The sequence below is a fragment of the Planococcus citri genome, chromosome 4 (genome assembly GCF_950023065.1).
Source record: "Planococcus citri chromosome 4, ihPlaCitr1.1, whole genome shotgun sequence".
NCBI classification, from domain to species: Eukaryota; Metazoa; Arthropoda; class Insecta; order Hemiptera; family Pseudococcidae; genus Planococcus; species Planococcus citri.
The window spans coordinates 4,765,684-4,788,973 of record NC_088680.1 but is presented as its reverse complement, the minus strand read 5'-3'; the positions used below and the strand labels follow the sequence as shown (position 1 = coordinate 4,788,973).

Here is a 23,290-nt window from a genome sequence, read left to right as displayed (position 1 = left end):
AAGAATTTCAAAATTTATATCGCCATTCCCCTCTTTGATGAAATATTCGCATACCTATACTCCAATTCCTCCGATTCGTTTTCATTTACTTACGAGTATTGTGAAAATATTTCGTTGATTTTGATCAAAGTACGAAATTCGATCAATTTCGCGAGTATTTTTCAAAATTTTGTACTTTCCATCTGTGAGAAAGTGAAAACATTCAAACAATCGGATCACTCTGCTCGTAGCTTTCTAGTTTTAAAAAAAGTGTGCAATTGGGACATGCCATGAGGGACCTGATCCAAAAAAATGAATCGATTTTAGAGAACTCAGGAGGCCCGAATTAATAGACTCGTTCAATTTGGATTTTTCCCCTCAAAATTGAAGGAGACGTTGAAGAAGCATGGAATACAAGAAATAAGTTGATCTTCGAATTCAATGACCTCGAATTAGTATATTGGATTGGTCTGTAAAATTCTCACGATTTGTCAATTTTTTCACAAAATTGAGAAAGGAAGAGTGAGAGAGAGGGAATAGGAGAACCATTTGAATAGGAAAAAATTAACATACCTTTTAAGTTCAATTTTTCAAAAATGTGCGAATGAAAAAAAAACACTGAAGACTAAAAAACTTATCATCATACCCCGTCCCCTTCTTCCTCTCAAAAAAAACTACTAAAGAATTTGAGACAACCAAAATAAAATCTTGGAAAAAAAAACTTTGAAATTGAAACCAAAAAACACTCAAAACGAAACCTAAAAACTTGCATTAAAAACCAAAAAACTACTAAAGAATTAGACAACCAAAATAAAATCTTTAAAAAAAAACAAAAATTGAAAAATTGAAATAAAAAAAAAATGAATAAATGAAAACTTCGAAATTGAAACCAAAAAAAAAACTCAAAACGTAACCTAAAAACTTGAATTATAAACCAAAAAACTTCATGAAATTTTCGAAAAAACAGAATGAAAAAAAAACTAAAAGACTAAAAAACTTGGAAACAAAAATCAACATTTTTTTTGTCACACTCCAGGTACCAAGCTAGATTGAAAAAGCAAGAAAAAAAAATACCTCACCAGCTAAAACTTCAAAAGCTGAAGTCAACTAATGGAATTTTGGAAACTTTTTAAAAATTAAATTGAGCAAAAGCGAAGTTGAATGAATCAAAATTTTACTCAATTTAGCAATAGATAGCTGAATATCTTTCATTTTCGACTTTCCAATTCAATTGGAAGAGATTTTAAATCGTTTTGAGGAGTTTTTGGAGTCTCCAGCAAATTTTTAGGTACTGAAATTGACACATAATGAACCCATCAATCTAGAATTCAGTATCGACCTCCGCTGGTTTCTAGGCAAATATTTTATAAGCTTTTTTGGTTTTTAGGTCAAGTTTTTAGTTTTTGTTTCAGGTTGTTTTGGTTTCAAAATTTTCAAATTGATTTTTAGTTTTTTTTTGTTGTTTTTTTGATTTAAATTTTAAATTTTTGTTTTTTTTACGATTTTATTTTCTCAAGTTATTCAGTAGATTTTTTTGAGAGGGAGGAAGGGGAGGGGGTGTGATGGCAAGTTTTTTTGTCTTTAGTTTTTTCGAATTTTTTTAAAGATTTTTGGATTTAGTTCAAGTTTTTATTTTAGTTTTTTTTTTGGTTTCAAAATTTTCAAATTCATTTTTAGTTTTTTTTTGTTTTTAGATTTCGATTTTTAGTTTTTGTCTACGAGTTTATTTCGGACGTCAAGTTTTTCAGTAGTTTTTTTTTGGGGGGGGAGGGAAGGAGGAGCCCATAATATTTCCATTTCCATAACTTATTGGTAATTTTCTTCACGAAATCGAGGAGAAGGAAGACTGAGAGGGAGGCGGGAGACTGTGAAGGTACTGAAGAATCGAGTCTCAAATTAATCGTCGAATTCAGCGAATTTAAATCGAGAAAAAAATACACAAATTCATGAGACATGAAACTACATTTTTATAATTTTCAGATAAATTTTTTGTTTTTAAAATTGAGAGAGGGAGAGGAAGAGAAGAAGCCAAATTTGGATCGATTTCCGGTAGCAATCAACTATCAAGACGACAATAAATAACTTTTAGATATATATATTTTTTAATTAAGAGGACGATGGGGTGGGGGGAGGGGTTGAAGGGCGTTGAGAGCTGAAACCTGAAAAATGAATTCATCTTCTAGGTAATTCAAAAGACCTCGAATTTTGAGAATCGACATGTCACACCGCATTTTTATAATTTTTGGATTTTTTTCAAAATTGAAAGTGAGGTGGAGGGTTGAAGGGGAACTGAAGCATCGAATCTGGAAAAAAATTGGATCTTCAAATTGAACAACCTCAAATTAGTAGGAGAAAAAAACGACACACTTTCATCAATTTTTTTTCAAAATTGAAGCAAGGGAAGGAGGTAATGAAACTAATGAAAAGGTACTAAAAAGTTAATTCTGAAAAAATTATTGGTTTTCGAATTTGACGACGATTTTTCAAACTTTTTCAAAACTGATCGGGAGGGGGGAGGGACAGACGTAGGTACAAGTGCTGCGAAAGGGCAAATCTGAAAAATAATTCGATCTTTGAATTCAGCTACCTCGAATTGTTAGAATCGATATGTCACACCGCATTTTCAATTTTTTTCGATTTTTTTCAAAATTGAGGGTGGGGGGAAGAGCACTGAACGGTCTAATCTGAAAAATAAGTTCATTTTTGGATTCAGCAACCTCGAGTTGTTGGAATCGATATGTCACACGGAATTTTCATAATTTTTCAATTTTTTCAAAACTGATCGGGAGGGGGAAGGAGGATGGGTAGGTACAAGTGCAGGAAAAAGGCAAATCTAATAAATAATTTGATCTTTGAATCCAGCAACCTCGAATTGTTAGAATCGATGTGTCACACCGCATTTTCAAATTTTTTCGCGTTTTTTCAAAATTGAGGGTGGGGGAAGAGCACTAAAAAGTCTAATCTGAAAAATAATTTCATCTTTGAATTCAGCGACCTCGAATTGTTGAAATCGATATGTCACACCGAATTTTTATAATTTCTCAATTTTTTCAAAACTGATATGGAGGGGGAGGGACAGACGTATGCACAAGTGCTGCGAAAGGGCAAATCTGAAAAATAATTCGATCTTTGAATTCAGCTACCTCGAATTGTTAGAATCGATATGTCACACCGAGTTTTTACGATTTTTCGATTTTTTTCAAAATTGAGGGTGGGGGAAGAGCACTGAACGGTCTAATCTGAAAAATAATTTCATTTTTGGATTCAGCAACCTCGAATTGTTGGAATCGATATGCCACACCAAATTTTTATAATTTTTCAAATTTTTTCCAAATTTGTTAAAGGGGGGGGGGGGCTTAAAGGGTCAGCGAAGCGTCGAATCCAGAAAGTAATTTGATTTTCGAATTCAGCGACCTCAAATCAGTAGGAATCGATACGTCACACTACATTTCCATAACTCACAGAATTTTTTCATAATTGGGGCTGAAGGGGCATCCGGGGGGGGGGGTCTGAAAAATGAACAGATATTCGAATTCAGAACACTCGAAACTCAAACAAACCAAGTGCCATACAGTATTTTTAATTTTCTGTACCTTAGAGTGAAAAGGAGGGAGATGGCCCAAATCAAACGATGAAAAATCCGTTTTTTTTCTTCTAAATTCTGATCCAAAAACTGAACGCCTTTGAGTCCCTAAGAGAGCCGAGTTTACCATTCTGAAAAAAACAGTGTAAAAAATCTCTATCGAAATTTTTCCAAATTTTTAAACGGTTCGTTTAAATTTGAGTGGCGAGATAATTGAATTTATTTAAAAATAAAAGGATAATTCTTTTTTTCAATGTGAAAAAATTGAATCAACGTTCAAAACAACGTTCAAAATATTTCCAAAACTAAAGGGAAAATTCAAAATAAATGCTCGAAAGTAAAACAAAATTGTAGGTGTAGGTAGGTAATAATTTAATAAAAATTGTTGTGACATTTTTAATTTAAAATGAACTTTTGTAGAAAAAATCAAAATCTTGACTCAGAAACCGTTGAAATCAGGTTCTTTTCTCTTTAGGAGGTATTTTATCATATCTAGGTTCGAAAGAAAAAAAAAACGATTTTTAGTTTTAGATTTTGTAGAGAAATACCAACATTTTCACTGAAAACATCGATTTGTTTCACTACTAAAATCTTAATTATTTTTATTTATTTTTTTTTTTAACATCAGTTTTTTTCACCATTGATTGAAATCGTAATATTTTCATTTTTTTTTTTTTTTTTTTTTTTTTAGTACTGAACAAAAAAAATTATATTTTGTGTCACGAAATTTTGTAGATAAAAAAAGTACAATTTTCATTCAAATGGCAACTTTTTTCCATCATCAAAATCGTAACATTTTTTTTAAAAACATCAATTTTTAATTTTTTTTACCATTAAATCGTAATTTTTCATTTTATTTTTTTAAAATACTGAACAACTGCTTCAGGAATGTCACGAAATTCTCGAATGAGGAAATAGGTAGCAAAACTCGTTGATACGAGACCTTTATCTAAATTTTAATTTGAAATCAACAAATGAATAAGTACCTACGTATAATTTCCAGGAACTAAGTCCATCAATTCAGGAAATGCTATACGAACCAATGAGTACCTACCGAATATTATGATAATTTTCATTTTAACTAATTTTTTATTATTAATGAGATAATGACCCATGAATCGAAGAGGTCAAACATCTCCAATATAAACTGAAACTGAAAGAGTGATAATTAAATGAACAAAAATGAACGCTATTTGTAACATTTTCCGGGTGTTTTTCATGGGGTGGTTCGTCACAGTCCCTCCAGAATTCAGAATTCTGAATTATATTTGAAATTCCATCAATTACATCAAACTTTATTATAGTTCTCCATCCATGATTTGCCTTCATAGTCTAATAAACGTTCTGTAATTTCAATTCGAACAAAAACATATCAACCTACAGCATTCTTTCATCGCCAACAAACAACCAGACCAGCATTTTGCAGCATCTGGAGTAATATAATTTTTATCTGAATAGTTCATCGTTTACGCTACACTAATCAAGATGAATGAAATTTATGCATCGAGTTTGAAAAAAATAATAACTTATTCGCATTCTTCGATATACTGGTTTCTTAATTTATCAACTTATGGCACCGATGAAGACCAAACAAAATGATTTATCGTTCTTAGTCGATCCTTATCCTCAAATGAACGTTTAACGTAGGTAAGTTTCATCGATCTTTGACTCTCTCCGATTCCCATCTTCAATCAATGTTCGCAACTTTAGGTAATTAATAATGTTCGAAACAAATACACGAGTAAATAAAAAAAATGTCAACGAGAGTTAATGAGCGATGAGCAGCGCAGAAAATGACTCGTGTAATAAAATCTCCTTCGAGTATTGCTGCACTAAATTTAATTTTTGATGCTGAGAAGCAACCGGTTGATTAGACAGACTGTGGCGATAATTTTCCAATCGAGTAACAACAGCTGTAAGTAGTTAGCATCATAATTCTGTTCGAATTAGGCAGGTAGGTACTCAGTTTATGTAATCGTCGATATTGCAATAATAATAGGAATATCAACCGAACAGTTCATTATTGAAAAGCAATCCATATAAGCTAACTAAATTATTACAGTAAGAAGATTATAGGTAAAATTGAAACTCACCTTGGCAATATGCATTACGAATCCATAACAGTACGTACAGAATAAATGTAAGACCAACTGATATCCTTCTAGGTCTTAGTTTCGAGACCACCATGAACATAGCTTACCGGCATAACAAAACACTAATTCTATTCACTAATTAACACTTAAAAAAATAGCAACGACACAGTAAGAAAAAACACGCATTATTTGGTCGAAAAATTGAATTCACCCCCGAACTATCACATCTTTAATTTCCAACCTGAGAGCAGCTGGAACACATGGAAGAACTCGAAGGTATCACGAAGACGTAAAACGTTCACTCGATGGTTCGAATACGACGCGGTTCAACACCTTGGAAGACAATCAGATACTGATGATGAAGTTGGTCGAATTATCATACACCGTCATCGCCAGTGCCAGTCGCTGGTACTGGAAGTGGAACTGGATTGTTGTCTACGTTTAGTAAAAACCGACCAAGTTGGTTCATGGACCGTTGTCTGGCAGTTGGCTCAGTTGGCTGTTTTCGTCGACTTCGAGTCTTCGACTTGATCATTGCTTCACCGGAGATAATGGCACCCCCGCACCTTACTGGTTTTAAAAACGAATTAGCAAAATGATGTCACGCTGAATACTATATCGTAATTGTGTTGCATTTTCATCGAATGTAACGTGTTTATGTGTAAAATTCGATCGATTATGCTTACTTTTCGGTGAACGAGGATCGAGGAATGAAATATGAATCTGCAGCGATGGGCGATGGATGAAACGATACGTTGAGAGCGATTCGATGAAAGCTTTTGAGGTGTTGAAGCTTCGGACGATGGGATTTGCCAACATCATTGTATCGGTAGTTGATCGTTGAATAAGACGATGAAGTGGTGAATTGTATTGGGAACTTGATGCAAGCTCTGCTTTGCCACATTTTATGCTGTATCGACATTTCAATAGAGAAGTTTCTGATTTAGTAACTAATAGATGGTAAACACACTTTCAACGAAGGAAAGTAGAATATACTTTGACTTCTTCTGATGATGAAATCTAATACATAGTACAATATATACTTACCGAATCCAGTTCAAATTGAGTTGCAGATGAAAAACGATGACTTGAAGATGAAAATGGAAAATCAACTTTGTGATAAAAGAAAAAGTTTGTAAACAATCGCCATTATAGAAGCAGGGATGTGTTGCCCATGTGTTGCCTAACTTGAAATCCGAAGGCGCATTTTGAACGTTTTTTAATTTTTATTTTTTATTGAAAATTTAAATTTTTGACCTATTTTCGATGAAATTTATTTGTTGATTAAAAAAATGAATTTACCTACATGTTTTTGCAACTGAGTTTTACTTACTACTTAGGTACATGCGTTGAAATTAAGAATTTTCTGTAAAGTAAAATATGATTGGATCTGATCTGATCTGATCAGATCGGAGTAAGAACCAAGCATCATTCCTTGGATTCAATTTATTATTATTATTATTATTATTTATTTAGCGATTCAATTTGATCTGATCAATGATATAGACCTAGTGACCTGCCCAGATCTATCAGACTTCAAAGTTTTGATTGGTTTAGGACTGTTTAAACCAGAATTAGAACCAATTGGTGGGATGAAGAGAGACCTAATCTGACCAAATCATTTTCCTTTGGCCCTTTGGGATCGAAAGAATTTGGAAAACTAAATCTGATTAAATGAATATTGAATACCAACTTATTATAGATAAGGGAAAAGATTAAACATGAAATGGGATTCGATCATTTCGATCAGGTCAGAACTTTTCAACAGTAGTCCTAATAGGTAATCCGATCGAAAATTATTTCTGATCAGATTGGTTCAAGTTCAAATCAAAATGAAAAATCAAAATGTAGATCCCAAAAACGTCCAGATTTGATCCAGTGTTTTGATCTGATCTCTTCAGATATTAAAGTTACCTAGGTATACATTTTTATTTGTCCTGTTTGGTAACCGATCAAATGATCATACGTATAGTAAATATGTGCCTAGTAATTATTGAGGATATTATTGGATCAGCTCATCTGTTCGGCAGGGCTGGTGAACAGAACAGAACAGAACACTATGAACGGAATGATAAACACAAAAATTTTCAAATTTTCTGAACGTTACCCAAACAGAACGATAGGTATAACTATGTAATGCTCTGAGGAACAAATGAACGCTAACTGAACAAAATGATTCAACGTTTCGAACAAAAAACAATAATCAGAACAGAACAATATCTTTCAATTTTATTCAAATTATTATTCACTATTTTTCATGTTTTAGTTAATATGTTTTGTCTTTCAAAGGCAGTAAAAGGCTTAATTTTGTACCTAGGTAAAAAGCTATCTATGTATTACCTATGAGAATTCATCATATAGGTAGATAAGTGAAGAAAAAATGACTGAAAAAGTGAGAACAGAACAGAACAAAACAAAATAGAACCAAATCAACGAGAACAAACCCAGAACAGAAACAATGAACTAAAAACCAAAATTAACTTGAACAAAACCATGAACTGAATAATAGTCCGGCATATGACAATAGGAGTAATTGCACCCCCCCCCCCGCCGATCCTCCGGGACAACTTTTTTCTTAAGGGGGACATCCTAAGGAACATTTTAATGCAAACTTGTCAAAATGGCGGCCATTTTGATTGACAGATCAGCCGAAATCGCCGATTTTGCGTTTTAACATAGGACTTATGCACGAACTCTTTCAAACTTTACGAAGGTAGATCGAAAGATCATGCAAAAATTCATCACCTGTCAAAATTTCAAGTGCTAAAGTGCGTTTTTCGATTTTTGGTGAATTTTTGAAAATCGAATTTAGGCCAAAAGTGAGGGAAAAATCAAAATTTTACCAAATTGACCAAGAAAGCTAAAATTTGCGATATACCCTATTTTTGACATGCCAAATCGATTGGAAACGGTTTCAACCCGTTTTGAGCAGTTCTGGAGCCTCCAGCAGATTTTTGAAACTCGAAATTCCCACGAAATTCCATCAAATTGGAGTTGTAAAGCTAAAATTTATTCTAAAAACTAATTTCAATACGCTACGAAGTACTACAGGTAAATTTCAAGTCGTTTTGGAGTCTCCAGCAACTTTTTGAAAATTCCTAAAGCCTCCAGCAGATTTTTGAAACTTCAAATTTTCACAAAATTTCATCAAATGGAGATGGAAAGCTGAAAGGCTATAGGTGGATAAGTATGGCGAATTTGCCTCCGAGAGCTTCAGGGTTGATATTTGCATGGAAGGCGGGTACCCTTGAGCACATTTCGTCGCGAAAGTTTCAGACCCCCAGACCCTCCCCGTTTTTGAGAAACCCTCCCTTTTATGAAATTACAATAAAAATTTTTTTCTCAGCCCCATGTGAACCGATTTTTTCAATTTTTTGGTATGTTGTAAACATCGATAGGTAAGAGGTATCCCCACAAAAATTTTCACCCTTGTTTGCCCGTTTTAGCAATGATCATGATTCTGCACAAAAATGGGAATAGCATTTTTAAATGTGTTTTCGACCCCCAAAAAACATATATTTTTTTCAAAAAAAAATGTTTGGTGGGTGGTGGTCAAAAATTGAAAAAACTAACAGAGGGGGTAAAAATGAATTCTGGTGTAAATTATTGTTTTTGGTAAACGAGGTGTCGTTTCCATATGAATCGAACCCCCCCCCCCAACACGAATATGACGTCCAATTTAATGCTACCCTCAACCACACCCCTCCAGTGCCTCTGCCCCCACCTCAATTTTTACTTTTATATTAAAAATTGAGCTATATAATAATATTGGTGTCGTCCTCATATGAATCAAACACCCCAAACTCGAATACGAAGTCAAATTTTAAGCTATCCTCATTCACACCCCTCAGGTGCCTCTGCCCCCAACTAAATGTTTACTATGCTAAAAGTTGAGCTATTTTCATAATATTAGTGTCGTTTTCGTATGAATCAAACACCCCGAACACGAATATGACATCCAATTTAATGCTACCCTCATTTACACCCCTACAGTGCCTCTGCCCCCACAACAATCAATTTTTTAGCTAACTTCCGATCAATCCTTGACCAATAATTACTTCAAATCAAATCAATTACTATTAAAGGTATGTTTCGCGAAGGTTGAAAACTCAACGACATCGCAAGGGTCAAACTTTAACATTCTCGAGGAGCTGGCTGTAGGCTGGAAGGGAATAGATGCGAGTTCACCTAAATTGGACATCATATTCATGTTAGGGTTAGGGGTGTTTGATTTATATGAAAACGACACTAATATTATTATACTGCTTAATTTTTAATACAATGTTCGGGGTATTCGAGTCATATAAAAATGACACCAACATTATGAAAATAGCTCAACTTTTAATACAGTAAAAATTGAAGGGGGTAGAGGCACCGGAGGGATGTGAATGAGGGTAGCATAAAATTTGACTTCATATTCGTGTTCGGGGTGTTTGATTTATATGAGAACGACACCAATATTATTATGTAGCTCAATTTTTAGTATAATAGTAAAAATTGAGGTGGGGGCAGAGGCACTGGAGGTGTGTGGTTGAGGGTAGCATTAAATTGGACGTCATATTCGTGTTCGGGGTGTTTGATTCATACGAAAACGACACTAATATTATGAAAATAGCTCAACTTTTAGTATAGTAAAAATTTAGTTGAGGGCAGAGGCACCTGAGGGGTGTGAATGAGGATAGCTTAAAATTTGACTTCATATTCGAGTTCGTGGTGTTTGATTCATATGAGAACGACACCAATATTATTATATAGCTCAATTTTTAGTATAATAGTAAAAATTGAGGTAGGGGCAGAGGCACTGGAGGGGTGTGGTTGAGGGTAGCATTAAATTGGACGTCATATTCGTGTTGGGGGGGGGGGGTTCGATTCATATGGAAACGACACCTCGTTTACCAAAAACAATAATTTACACCAGAATTCATTTTTACCCCCTCTGTTAGTTTTTTCAATTTTTGACCACCACCCACCAAACATTTTTTTTTGAAAAAAATATGTTTTTTGGGGGTCGAAAACACATTTAAAAATGCTATTCCCATTTTTGTGCAGAATCATGATCATTGCTAAAACGGGCAAACAAAGCTAAAAAACGTCATTTTGGCGGGTAAATGTGGGGGGAGGGGGGTGAAAATTTTTGTGGGGATACCTCTTATGGATGTTTACAACATACCAAAAAATTGAAAAAATCGGTTCACATGGGGCTGAGAAAATTTTTTTTATTGTAATTTCATAAAAGAGGGGGTTTCTCAAAAACGGGGGGGGGGGGGTCTGGGGGTCTGAAACTTTCGTGACGGAATGTGCTCAAGGGTACCCACCTTCCATGCAAATTTCAACCCTGAAGCTCTCGGGGGCAAATTCGCCATACTTATCCACCTATGGCCTTTACTCTACACTCCAATTTTAACACCCTCTGAAACGACTTCTGGTGGATTTCAAGTCATTTTAGAGCCTCCAACTACTTTTTTGAAAATTACTAGAGCCTCCAGTAGATTTTTGAAACTTGAAATTTCCCCAAAATTTCATCAAACTAACAAGAGAGGTGCCTCAGGTGACATTCACGGATTTCAACGATTCTTGCATCATTGGATAGAGGACATCGAACATAACCTAACCCCAAATTTTCAGCTGCTGAAGTTGATATTTCAGCCTTCCAGGGCAATTTTTCGATTTTCACATTGCAATTTTGAAAAAATCGAAAAATTGCCCTGGAATGCTGAAATATCAACTTCAGCAGCTGAAAATTTCACTGTGGGTTAGTCTCATCAGATGCATTAAAATGCCAGTATAATATGGGAAGTTTTGGTATGCGACCTGCGCCGACTATTTTTGCTCAGTTTTTCAAAATTATATTGCCATGTGAAAACCGAAAAGTTGCTCTGAAAAATCGAAATTTCAACTTCAGCAGCTGAAAGTTTTGTGGTAGACTATGTTCGATGTCCTCTATTCAATGGTGCAAGAATCATTGAAATCGGTGAATGTCACCTGAGGCACCTCCCTTGTTAGTTTGATGAAATTTTGGGGAAATTTCAAGTTTCAAAAATCTACTGGAGGCTCCAGTAATTTTCAAAAAAGTCGTAGGAGGCGAATTGAACCCACCTGAAGTCGTCTTCAGAGGGTGTTAAAATTGGAGTGTAGAGTAAATTTCAGCATTCCATTTCCATTTGATGAAATTTTGTGAAAATTTAAAGTTTCAAAAATCTGCTGGAGCCTTCAGGAATTTTCAAAACGTCACTGGAGGATCCAAAACGACTTGAAATTTACCTGCAGTACTTCGTAGCGTATTGAAATTATTTTTTAGACTAAATTTTAGCTTTACAACTCCAATTTGATGGAATTTTGTGGGAATTTCGAGTTTCAAAAATCTGCTGGAGGCTCCAGAACTGCTCAAAACGGGTTGAAACCGTTTCCAATCGATTTGGCATGTCGAAAATAGGGTATATCCAAAATTTCAGATTTTTTGGTCAATTTGGAAAAATTCTGATTTTTTCCTTCATTTTTGGCCTAAATTCGATTTTCAAAAATTCACCAAAAATCGAAAAACCCACTTTAGCACTTGAAATTTTTACAGGTGATAAATTTTTGAATGATCTTTCGATCTAACTTTGTATCTGCGATTTCGGCTGACCTGTCAATCAAAATGACCGCCATTTTGTAAGTAAGGCCAACTTTTTTTTGGCAAGTTTGCTTTAAAATGTTCCTTAGGATGTCCCCCTTAAGAACAAAGTTGTCCCGGTGGATCGGCGGGGGGATGCAATTACTCCTATTAGTCCTATTGTCATATGCCGGACTATAAGTATTACCTACCAAGAGTTTTTGTTCATGAACAGAACAGAACACTACAATCGTTTGGTTCACCAGCCCTGCAGTGTTCGGGACTTCAGGAGGAATAGAATAGATTTTAATTTTTCAGTTTTCTGTACTGGTTTTGATGACCTCAATTTAAAAAACTTGGATAGAAAAACTAAGGAATAATAATTGAGTATATTTTCATGAACAGTTGCGAAGAAGCTGAAGGCTGAAGATGGTCAAAGTCGCTTTTAGTTTCCTTAATAAGTACAGGGTGCCCAGAAATATCAAGTACCCGTACCCCTAAGAAAGTTTTTCATTAAAAATATTGGTTGGCAACGTGAAATAAAAGCATATGATTGGTGGAATGTTATCTCTCCAGTCCTAAAACCAATCATGTGCTATCATTACCTATTATCATTCACTGTGATCAACCAAAGTATTTTAGTAGAAAACTTTCTTAGGGGTACTCGATATTTCTGGGCACCCTATACAATTAGTAGGTAGGTATGCACATTATTTTAATTTTAATTTTTTAAGTCCCCATGCCGGAATTCAATGTTCTTTCGCTCGTGCAACACTGATTCCTGCATGTAGCGCGCTCTCTTTGGTTCTTTGGCGGACATTTTTGACAATATAAAACAACTAGGTTTTCAAAATTTTTAAGGTACTTCAGACATTCAGAGCCTGTTGAAGAAAAAAAAAATCAGTGATAATACTGATAATTTTCATACTCGCCAAACTATGGTTTGTATAGCCGAACTCGATGAATATTTTTTCTAAACGTTAATAGCTCTGGGTTGGTAATTTATTTGTGAGCATTTTCGTATATCGGAGTGTGAATTTAAATGTAACTGGACTGATTCAGCTACGATTTTGTGAAAAAAAAACATCGAAAAAAAACTCAAAATGTTTTGATGAAAATCCAAAAATTTGCCAGAGGCTTCAGAAATTATGTATGTAGCGAGCTATACTAAAAACCATCGTGAAGCTCTCTCTTTGGCGAACATTTTTCGTATAAAACAAGTAGGTTTACGAAATATTTAAGATACTCCAGAGCGTGATGAAAAAAAAGACAAAAATCAGTGAAAATTTTGTTAGGTATGCAAAAATAATGGTTTGTCTGTACCGCCCAATATGAGAAATATTGGGGTTAAAAAATGCATACATACTTGTAGAGAATTTCATTGCGAACATTTTGGTGTATTAACATTTGGATTTATTGTTTTATAAGAGTAACTGAACCGATTTAGCTACGATTTTATTAAAAAAAACATCCGATAAAAACTCAAAAATTTTTAGATGAAAATCTGAAAATTGGCAGGAGGCCTCAGAAAAGCTTGAAACCATCACCAATCGACTCAGGAGGTTGATAATAGTGTACAAACCAATTTTCAGTGCATTTCGTTCATATTATCAAAAATTGAAAAATTTTCATTTTCAAGTTTCAAGATTTCATCAAAAAACACGGTTTTTTGTAGGTACTTTTGGAGTTTTGGTCGTTTTTAGGCGGGGGGGGGGGGGGTTGCTGTCGATAAAAATTACAAAATGATACATCATTGTAAAGAGGAAGGTCGGAGGATTCATTTTTTGACAAAAAAAAGTGGGGTCCACTTCACCCCTTGCCCTTGGGTCGGTCTGAAGCGGACCTCTCTTTGACCTCATCCCAGCCACGTGGTATGGGACCAAAAAAGTTCAAAATTGGTACCTGTATAGCTGAATGATAGACCTTCAATTTAAGACCAAAACCACATTTGTAGCTTTATATGTGTGGGGGGGGGGGTATTAACAAAAAACCTCGAAAATCGGTCCGCTCACCTCGTTTTACGGTACATATTCGAATTATTATGTGCTCTTTGGAAGGAAAAAATAATAGATACTCACAAATGAATGTATTAATTTATTGAACAACGTTTGAAATTTTGTCTGTTCCAGATTTCACGTTGAATAACTATAAAATTCGTTTCCTACAGTGTTCGAGAAAAATGAAAATCTCATACAGTGCTACGTTGGAATGGGATTTCTGCAGTGGCGTGTCTACATTACTAGATCTTACCATACGTTCGATTATTCAAAAGTCATGGCGTGATGCGATCGTTCAAAGACGTCAATGTGCAAAATTGGATAAGAATTTCAATGGGATGTATGCAGAGATCACAATTGATTCAAAGTTTCGAAACGTAATGATATCTTGGAAAAAAAATGAGATCGATGTGCAGTTCATCGTGATCTCCACAACCTCAACTTCCTCAACATCTTTAAATGAGAAAATCCAAATGAAAATGGAGCAGTACGCCAGTAAACTTAACGTAGAATTTCGCATCTGGAAAAATCATTGTCGACACGTATCCGAACATGCCAGTTACGTCTTTAAGGAACGGTACGATGTTGACATTTTGTTCGGAATTCTAGAGCAAGTGGGATCAAGCAGGTGTTTTTATTTCGGACCCCCTGCTGATCATTGTTCATCAGTTTATTTGTTACCTGCCGAACCCATTATTTAGTCACGTATTGATCTTATCAGGGTCATAAAATAACCCTTATTTCACTCCATTGTTCTCCCGATCTTTCCAACACCTGCAGGTTAAGGGATTTACGACATTTACTACCTGCTTGGTTAAGGGGTTGGTAGAGGGAGAAGCAGGTGGGATTTTCCCCCTCTACAAACGTCGTTAACCTCCTAAATCAATTTCGAATTTGGGTTCAGTGCGATTAGAACTTTCATTGGGGTAACATCTCAATTAACTATTTTCTTCTCGCACATTTGGGCATTCAGCATTTATTGCTATACATATTCAATATATTTAATCAACTATCTATTGTTTATAATTATTGCTATTAATTATAGCGATTAATTTATTTCATGGTCCTATTCGAGCCGGATATACTGGCACAACGCAAGTATTAAATAAAATTAATTCATACTTGCATAGGTTATTAATTTGGATAAATTGGTCACACTGCAAAGGTGTTAGGTGTTTGAAAGTTTAGCAGAGGGCGTTCCTGTTCTCATCAAACTTATTTTGCACACAGGTTGTGCACTTATCAGTCTATTTACGTTTGTAGTGTGATTAACTTGTGAAATATAGTCCTTTAATAAAAGTTTAATTAATTATGGATAGCGATTTAAATAGTGGTGATTTAAATAAAGCAAGTTTGGATGAAGATGATTTGTTGAAATCTCCTCGTGATGAAGTGACATCTCCTTCCTTCCAATCACCAAGGGATCAATCGCCGAATAAAGTGCATTCAAAGGTCCGATCTCCGAGTGATATTACTGAAGAAAGTGTTCACTCAATTCCTTTGGACAAGGTATCGAAAAAGATAGCAAGATGCCTAAGTGAGTTAGATTATTTATATGAGGATTTATTATCAGAGGGCGAGGTAGCGGACACCTTTGATGTTAATGAGGCCGAAGCTGTTATAAAAGCACAGTTGGAATCAATCAAGGCCATCAAGGTTAAATATACTCACGTACATCAGAAGCTACGCTCGTACCTAGATCCTGATAACACCACAGCTTTAGATGAAGCTAATGATAATCGTTTAGTTTTTCTATCCTCGTATCGGAAATTCCAGTTTCGTTTATTGAGGTTACTCAAGCCTGAAGGAAGTTCAAACCGGTCAGATGTGGAAAAATCCAATTCAGGCTCTAGTTATTTGCATCTTAAATTCCCTAAATTTGACTTGAATAATTTTGATGGAACTGCTGATGAGTGGTTAGATTGGTCTCGGATGTACCTGTCAACAGTGCATAATAAAAACGATATTTCTACACTGGACAAGCACAGGCTTCTACGTTCAAAGCTTACTGGCGAGGCGCAAATACTCGTAAAGGCATTTCCCATTGATGAAGGTTCATATAAAGAAGTTTGGGACCTCTTAAATATTACGTACGGAGAGCCAGTGAAGAGTATCACTAAATATTTAAAGGCGCTTGATAATGTGAAGCCAGTTTCCGAGGACGATCCTACTGGCTCATTAAGAAGCCTAATAACGAACTTCCGCGCTAACCATACAGCCATTGACCTCACGTTGAAGGAGCATCCTGAAATTGATGGATTATCGCTCATATTCTCCTACTTGTTCCTTAAAAAAGCTGATCAGGACACCAAAGTGGACTGGCAACGTGAGGTGGCTCGGAAAAAGGAGTATGCTTCCTTTAATGCTTTTTTGGACTACATGAACGAGCGTTGCGGTGCGTTGGAGAGGGGAGCCGATGAACAGGTACCTACAAAGGGAACCAAAAGAGGCCACCAACCACACCCTTCTGGTGTTAAAAAATCACTTGTAGTTCCGGAGAAAAAAGCGAAAATGAATCGAAAATGTGGCTTTTGTTCCGAGGAGCATGAAAATCATACATGCAAAACCTTCCTAGATATGAACGCGGAAGATCGGCTGCAGTTAGTCAAGAAGAAGGTGCTTTGTTTCCGTTGTTTGCGTCCATTTCAAAAGGGACACAACAAGAAATGCAAATTTTACTGCAAAACCTGCAAGAAAGGGCATAACCCATTATTACACAACTCGTTTGTTAAAAAAGATGACGATTCTACGAATCAAGGTAAGATTTCGTTTCCCTTTCCTTCTACCTCTCCCCAGGTCAATTCTACACCAATGGACGTATCTAATTCTATTTCGGATTTATCTGTTGATAGGTTGAAAGATCGAGCTGATAATGGTATCGGAGATGCGGACGTTGGTGAAAATATTTCTGTGGATGCGGTTAATGTACAGATAAACGTTACGGAGCAGTCTAGTCCAAGTGTGATTGATTTTGTTAAAGATACAAATATTACTTTTTCCTCTGTTGATAATAATAAATATTCTTACACGTTATCTGCGTTATCTCGTATTGATGGATGGGTTTGTACCTTATCAAACACGGAGGTGTATGAATTATTAGCCACAGCTGTTATTGAGATAAATGGTATTCATGTACGTGCGTTATTAGACTCTTGCAGTCAGTTCAATATCATTACTGCTGAAATGGCAAATAGGTTAAATTTGAAACGAGAAAGAAATCGTAATTTGGTTGGAGGGGTAGGAAATTCTACCACCACTTCACTTGGTACAGTTGAAATTTTTATTCAATCATTACACTCGAAATTCAGATGTAAAATTAATTGCATTATTTTGGACGAAATTGTCTCCGAGGTACCCTGTAAATATTTTTCTATTGACCATTGGAAATTGCCCAATAACATTAAATTAGCTGACCCTCTTTTCAATCAACCTCAACCAGTTGATTTATTACTAGGTACAGGGGTATTTTGGAATATTTTGTTACCTGAACATTTCAAGTCTTCTCATCTCTGTCCTAGATATCAAAACACCAAATTTGGGTGGATTGTGACAGGTAATTTTAATGTTATCACTTGCAACGCTGTAAGCAAGTCCTGTCTGGTTAACATTGACTCGTTAGATCGTTTATCTCGAACAATTGAACAACTTTGGTTGATGGATGAGTCAATGAATAAAACGTTATCAGAAGAAGACAGAGACTGCGAAGCTTATTTTGTATCTAAGACTACGCGAAATTCAGATGGACGATTTGTGTTACGGTTACCATTAAAAATAGATCGCGAATCGTTAGGCCATTCGAAAACCCAAGCTTTGCAGCGTTTACATGGTTTGGAATTGAGGTTTTCTAGGAATAAACAATTTCGTGAAGATTATATTAAGTCTATCAACGACATGATTAGTCAAGGTCAATTGAGGCGAGCGGTGGAAAAGCCTAGTGAAATTAGTTATTATATTCCTCACCATGCAGTAATTAAAGAATCGTCTAGTACTACCAAATTAAGAGTAGTTTTGGACCCTACCATGAAGTCTTCCTCTGGTCTATCTTTGAGCGATTGTTTGATGAAAGGCCCTACAGTGCAAGCTCCTTTAATGAGCATTTTATTCAGATCACGTTTCCAACGTTATGTTTTTACATCTGATATTCGTAAAATGTATTTACAATTTTTAAGGCATTCTGATGACATTCCACTTCAAAGAATTCTTTGGCGAGAGTCTCAAAATGATCCGATTATGATCCTAGAGTACACAGTAGTTGTATTTGGGTTTCCTTCTTCACCTTTTGAAGCTACAAGGTGTTTAATTGAATTGGCAAGAAAACATCGCGATCAATTCCCTCTTGCAAGTAAAATTTTAGAGGAAGATACTTACGTTGATGACATTTACACAGGTGCAGATACGGTTGCAGAAGCGATCGAAAAACGGAATCAATTAATTGCTCTGTTAAAATTGGCTTGTCTAGGTTTGAGTGAATGGTGCGCAAATGCGAATGAAATTATTAGTGACGTCATGTCGTCTGACGAAATGTCAAATCTTCCCATTCAACTAGATAAAGAAATTTCTGTAAAAACGTTAGGCCTTATTTGGATACCTCGTGAAGATGTGTATAAAGTTTGGGTAGGCCAAATAGATATTCAAGCTAAATTTACCAAAAAGAAGGTTCTTTCCATTATCTCTTCAATTTATGATCCACTTGGATTTTTAGGTCCAGTTACAGTATCATGTAAAATAATCATGCAATCTTTATGGAAAGATAAACTATCTTGGGATTCTCCTCTTCCTGAGGAAATCAAAAAACAATGGATAAAACTCATTTCTACTCTCCATGAATTAAACAAAATAACGATTCCAAGGCACCTATTTTCAATGTCTGAAAGGTATCAATTTTTAGAATTACACGGTTTTGCGGATGCCTCAAAGGATGCCTATGGAGCAGTGGTTTATTTGAGAGCTGTTTATGAAAATCATTCGGTGGTAAGAGTATTACTTTCAAAATCTAGAGTAGCACCTTTGAAAAAATTTGATATCTCAAGGCTAGAATTGTGTGCTGCTGAGTTATTATCCAGTTTGATGAAAAATGTTCTTGAGATGTTTAGTGATAAATTTACATTCTCAGCAATACGTTTATGGACGGATAATACCATTACTCTTTATTGGATTCGTTCTCCTTCTAGTAAGTGGGAAATTTTTGTCTCTAACAGAGTTAGGCGAATTCAATTATTAACTAAGGAATACACATGGGATTACATAAATACTAAGGAAAATCCTGCAGATCCATTATCGAGAGGTGTAAAACCTCAAGAAATGAAAGATCTTTCCCTTTGGTGGAATGGTCCCCCCTTCCTATCTTCTACCAAACCTACGGATCCCGGTAGTAAATTCAAGTTCACTCAGTCAGTTACGCTAGAGTTAAAACGACCTTCCACAAAATCAAAAAAGGCCCTTGTGTTAATACAGAATAATTCATGGATGGACGAATATGTATCGTTAAATGAGATTGTAAAGGTAACAGGGTATCAATGTAGGTTCTTTTGGAATGCTCATTGGTATGGTCCTCGATTATATGGCCCTTTGCAACTTTTTGAATACAATCATTCGTTATTATTACTCATTAAATTGGTACAAAAAGAAGCTTTTTCTGATGAGATTTTATGTTTCCAGCATAATAAAGCTATTCCTGTGAGAAGTATCATATCAAAACTTTCTCCTTTCATGGATGCAATGGGTATTATCCGCGTGGGGGGAAGGCTTCAGAATTCGTCGCTTTCTTTCGACCAATGCCATCCTATTTTGTTACCCTCCTCCTCCCACCATTTAACTCGACTTATTGTCAAAAGAGAGCATGCAAGGACATTACATGGTGGTCCTACAGCTCTGAAAGCCACATTGAGGCGTAAGTACTGGATTATACACATAAACAGTACAGTTCATAACTGTATTACAAATTGTCGAATTTGCACTCTTGATAAAGCTCATATTCGTACTCAGCTAATGGCTGCGTTACCAAAGGCAAGAGTTACTCCTCAACGACCTTTCACAGTTACTGGCGTTGACTATGCGGGTCCTATAAATTTGTTGGTCAAAAAAAGGCCACATACGACAACAAAGGCTTATATAGCAGTGTTTGTATGTTTTTCAACTAAGGCTATTCATATAGAATTGGTTTCTGATCTTACGAGTGAAGCTTTTATAGCTGCATTCAACAGATTTATCAGCAGACGTGGCCTACCTGCTGAAATGAATTCGGACAATGGGTCCACATTCGTAGGCGCAAAACGAATACTTTCCGAATTAGGCAAAGGCTTAATTGATATGTGGAGTGCCTTATCCTCCTTTTGGACTTCTTCCAGTGTAAATTGGAAATTTATTCCGCCGTATGCCCCACACTTCGGCGGTTTATGGGAAGCAGGAGTAAAATCAGTCAAATCCCATTTAAGTAAGGTAATAGGCGATCGCGAGCTTACGTATGAGCAATATGAAACGACATTAATACAAATTGAAGCGTGTCTAAATTCACGTCCATTATGTCCTGAATCAACTGATCCCAGTGATTTAAATGCTCTTACACCTGGTCATTTTTTGATTGGCGGACCAATAACAGCTCTTCCCAACCCTGACCTTTCCAACGTACCTGTAAATCGTTTAAAATATTGGGAACAGACAAAACAACTTACTCAACAATTCTGGAAACGTTGGCATACCGAATATTTGCAAACCCTCCAAGAAAGAAATAAATGGCGGTTTAAGAAAAACGAGGTCAAAGTTGGCGACCTCGTAGCAATCAATGACGATTCGCTACCCCCTACTCGGTGGTCACTCGGTCGGATTGCGGAGCTTCACCGAGGCCCTGATGGGTTGACACGGGTCGTTTCGGTAAACACCGAGGGGAACAAGTTAATTACAAGAACAATCGGAAAAGTAACCCTCCTTCCATCACACTCGGATGCGGTCAATGACTAAAAATATTCCTGCTACACGGGAGCTCACCCGGTTGCATCCTTCCTAAATTGGTACCAAATTTGTTCGGACTGCACTGGCTCGGTGCCTGAAGAGCTCAAAAAATTTCAATCTTTATTCACAGGTGAGTTTATTAAACTCGGCTTCGACGCGAGCCATCGAAGTCTTCCAGGATTGCAACCACCCTAAACACGTCATTGTAAATAGTTTATAATATAATTCGTTCTTGTTCTTTAGCATTTTTGCTCAATTTGAAATCCTGTTATATATGTAATGTAGAGATGATGTTCTACATCCTCTCCGAGGGGGAGCATGTTCGGAATTCTAGAGCAAGTGGGATCAAGCAGGTGTTTTTATTTCGGACCCCCTGCTGATCATTGTTCATCAGTTTATTTGTTACCTGCCGAACCCATTATTTAGTCACGTATTGATCTTATCAGGGTCATAAAATAACCCTTATTTCACTCCATTGTTCTCCCGATCTTTCCAACACCTGCAGGTTAAGGGATTTACGACATTTACTACCTGCTTGGTTAAGGGGTTGGTAGAGGGAGAAGCAGGTGGGATTTTCCCCCTCTACAAACGTCGTTAACCTCCTAAATCAATTTCGAATTTGGGTTCAGTGCGATTAGAACTTTCATTGGGGTAACATCTCAATTAACTATTTTCTTCTCGCACATTTGGGCATTCAGCATTTATTGCTATACATATTCAATATATTTAATCAACTATCTATTGTTTATAATTATTGCTATTAATTATAGCGATTAATTTATTTCACATTTTCAACTGTTTAGATGATTTCATATATGACTCGTATGGAAGCATCGACTACACTGAAATGGCCAAGAAAATGTTGACGTGCGATGAACTAGAAAAAGAACTGAGATTCGCTATCGCTTGTGAATTTTGTTTCGAGCATGAAATCAAAAAGTTATGGCCTTTAGTAGCAAATAGAGCACTGCTCTGCAGCGATAATTTAAAAGAGAGAATATGGAATTTTTCATTGGTATGGTATTGGATTGCTGTATTAACTAATCAGCTTCAAACAATAGCCATTCGTTTTCGTGGTATTATTCCTACTACAATGTTGCTTACTACACAGTTTAAACGTGATATTCCTGCTACAATGTTTATTAGATGTTCACACACAAAACCAGCGATGGAGTTCTTCTGGAAACATATCACCACATTCGATGACCAAGTGTATTGCATTGGTAAATGCTTTCGTGATCCTGTAAATGACATCGGAATGATAGTATTGTTAGAGTACTGGATTCCGAGAATGAATGATGAATTCCTAGAGTCCCTTATAAAGCTACATGGTACGCATATGGTGTCGAGCATGTTGAAATCAAGATTTTGTTACAAATTCGTTTTGCCGTTTTGGCATCGGACATGCAAAATGTATGATAGCGATCAATTTGTTACATTTTTTGTAGAATTTACCGGTACAAAAGATACAGGTATCAAATATTTGTGCGAACAAATTTGGAATATGGCTTCGATTGAATTCAAAAATCATGCTTCGAATCGTATTGCAGCTCAAATTGCAACTAATCGATGCCCTTATGATGATTCCATGGCACACATACACTACTGACGTTACAAATTAGATTTTTATACTTCAACTTCATGAAATTAAATCCTCCCATGTATATTTTTTAATTTTATGCATACAGGGTGTCCGGTGAGTGGTGGTACAAACTTCAGATTTGGATATAACCGGGTAGGACGTAGGACTAAGAAAAACGTTATATGAACAAGTTGCCTATTTTGAAAATTGAAGGGGCAAAATTACATTTTAATAAATAGTAATAAACAAATGAAATGAAAATTTTGATGGTGGGAACTGGTAGTACTTTGAAAACTGAGCAAATTTTGTCCTTACAAATCTTTGCCTAACTTGAAAATTGAAGGGGCTATGACCACATTTAGAATACAAAAAGACTCATAGAAAAAAATCAATAAGTATCGAAAATGGATTCTACATTCCAAATTGATCATATTTTATTCTCTTCAATTTTTGGCCCAGATCAAAATTAGTGGAGCTACGCGACATTCAAAGTATGAGAATTGAGAAATTTCAAGG

At 35.7% G+C, this 23,290-nt stretch overlaps 3 protein-coding genes across 3 annotated transcripts in view; 2 read left to right on the top strand and 1 right to left on the bottom strand.

Annotated features, from left to right (window-relative positions):
* Positions 1-6,116, bottom strand: part of fw (furrowed) — a 127,190-nt gene extending 121,074 nt beyond the window's left edge. Inside the window, exon 1 of the mRNA XM_065359741.1 lies at positions 5,656-6,116. Coding sequence (XP_065215813.1) covers positions 5,656-5,755 — 100 coding nt within the window. The 5' untranslated portion in view covers positions 5,756-6,116. The remainder of the gene's footprint in view (positions 1-5,655) is intronic.
* A 7,050-nt stretch (positions 6,117-13,166) lies between these two features.
* LOC135843946 (uncharacterized) lies at positions 13,167-17,277 on the top strand. The gene is made up of 3 exons (XM_065362015.1): positions 13,167-13,467; positions 14,377-17,002; positions 17,097-17,277. The coding sequence occupies exons 2-3, from the start codon at positions 15,556-15,558 to the stop codon at positions 17,099-17,101; spliced, it is 1,452 nt and encodes a 483-aa protein (XP_065218087.1). The 5' UTR covers positions 13,167-13,467; positions 14,377-15,555; the 3' UTR covers positions 17,102-17,277.
* Positions 17,278-17,910: 633 nt separating this feature from the next.
* LOC135843495 (uncharacterized) lies at positions 17,911-22,801 on the top strand. Its single transcript, XM_065361411.1, has 4 exons — positions 17,911-20,677; positions 21,963-22,207; positions 22,304-22,523; positions 22,641-22,801. The coding sequence occupies exons 1-4, from the start codon at positions 17,911-17,913 to the stop codon at positions 22,799-22,801; spliced, it is 3,393 nt and encodes a 1,130-aa protein (XP_065217483.1).
* Positions 22,802-23,290: the final 489 nt, after the last annotated feature.

Excerpts from the sequence above, each read along its gene's own strand:
- LOC135843495 (XM_065361411.1), top strand. The coding sequence starts at position 17,911 with ATGAATAAAACGTTATCAGAAGAAGACAGAGACTGCGAAGCTTATTTT. Across the intron at positions 22,208-22,303 it reads GAATATGGAATTTTTCATTG|TTTAAACGTGATATTCCTGC; the intron begins GTATGGTATTGG and ends CTTACTACACAG. Across the intron at positions 22,524-22,640 it reads GTCCCTTATAAAGCTACATG|AATTTACCGGTACAAAAGAT; the intron begins GTACGCATATGG and ends CATTTTTTGTAG.
- LOC135843946 (XM_065362015.1), top strand. The coding sequence starts at position 15,556 with ATGGATAGCGATTTAAATAGTGGTGATTTAAATAAAGCAAGTTTGGAT.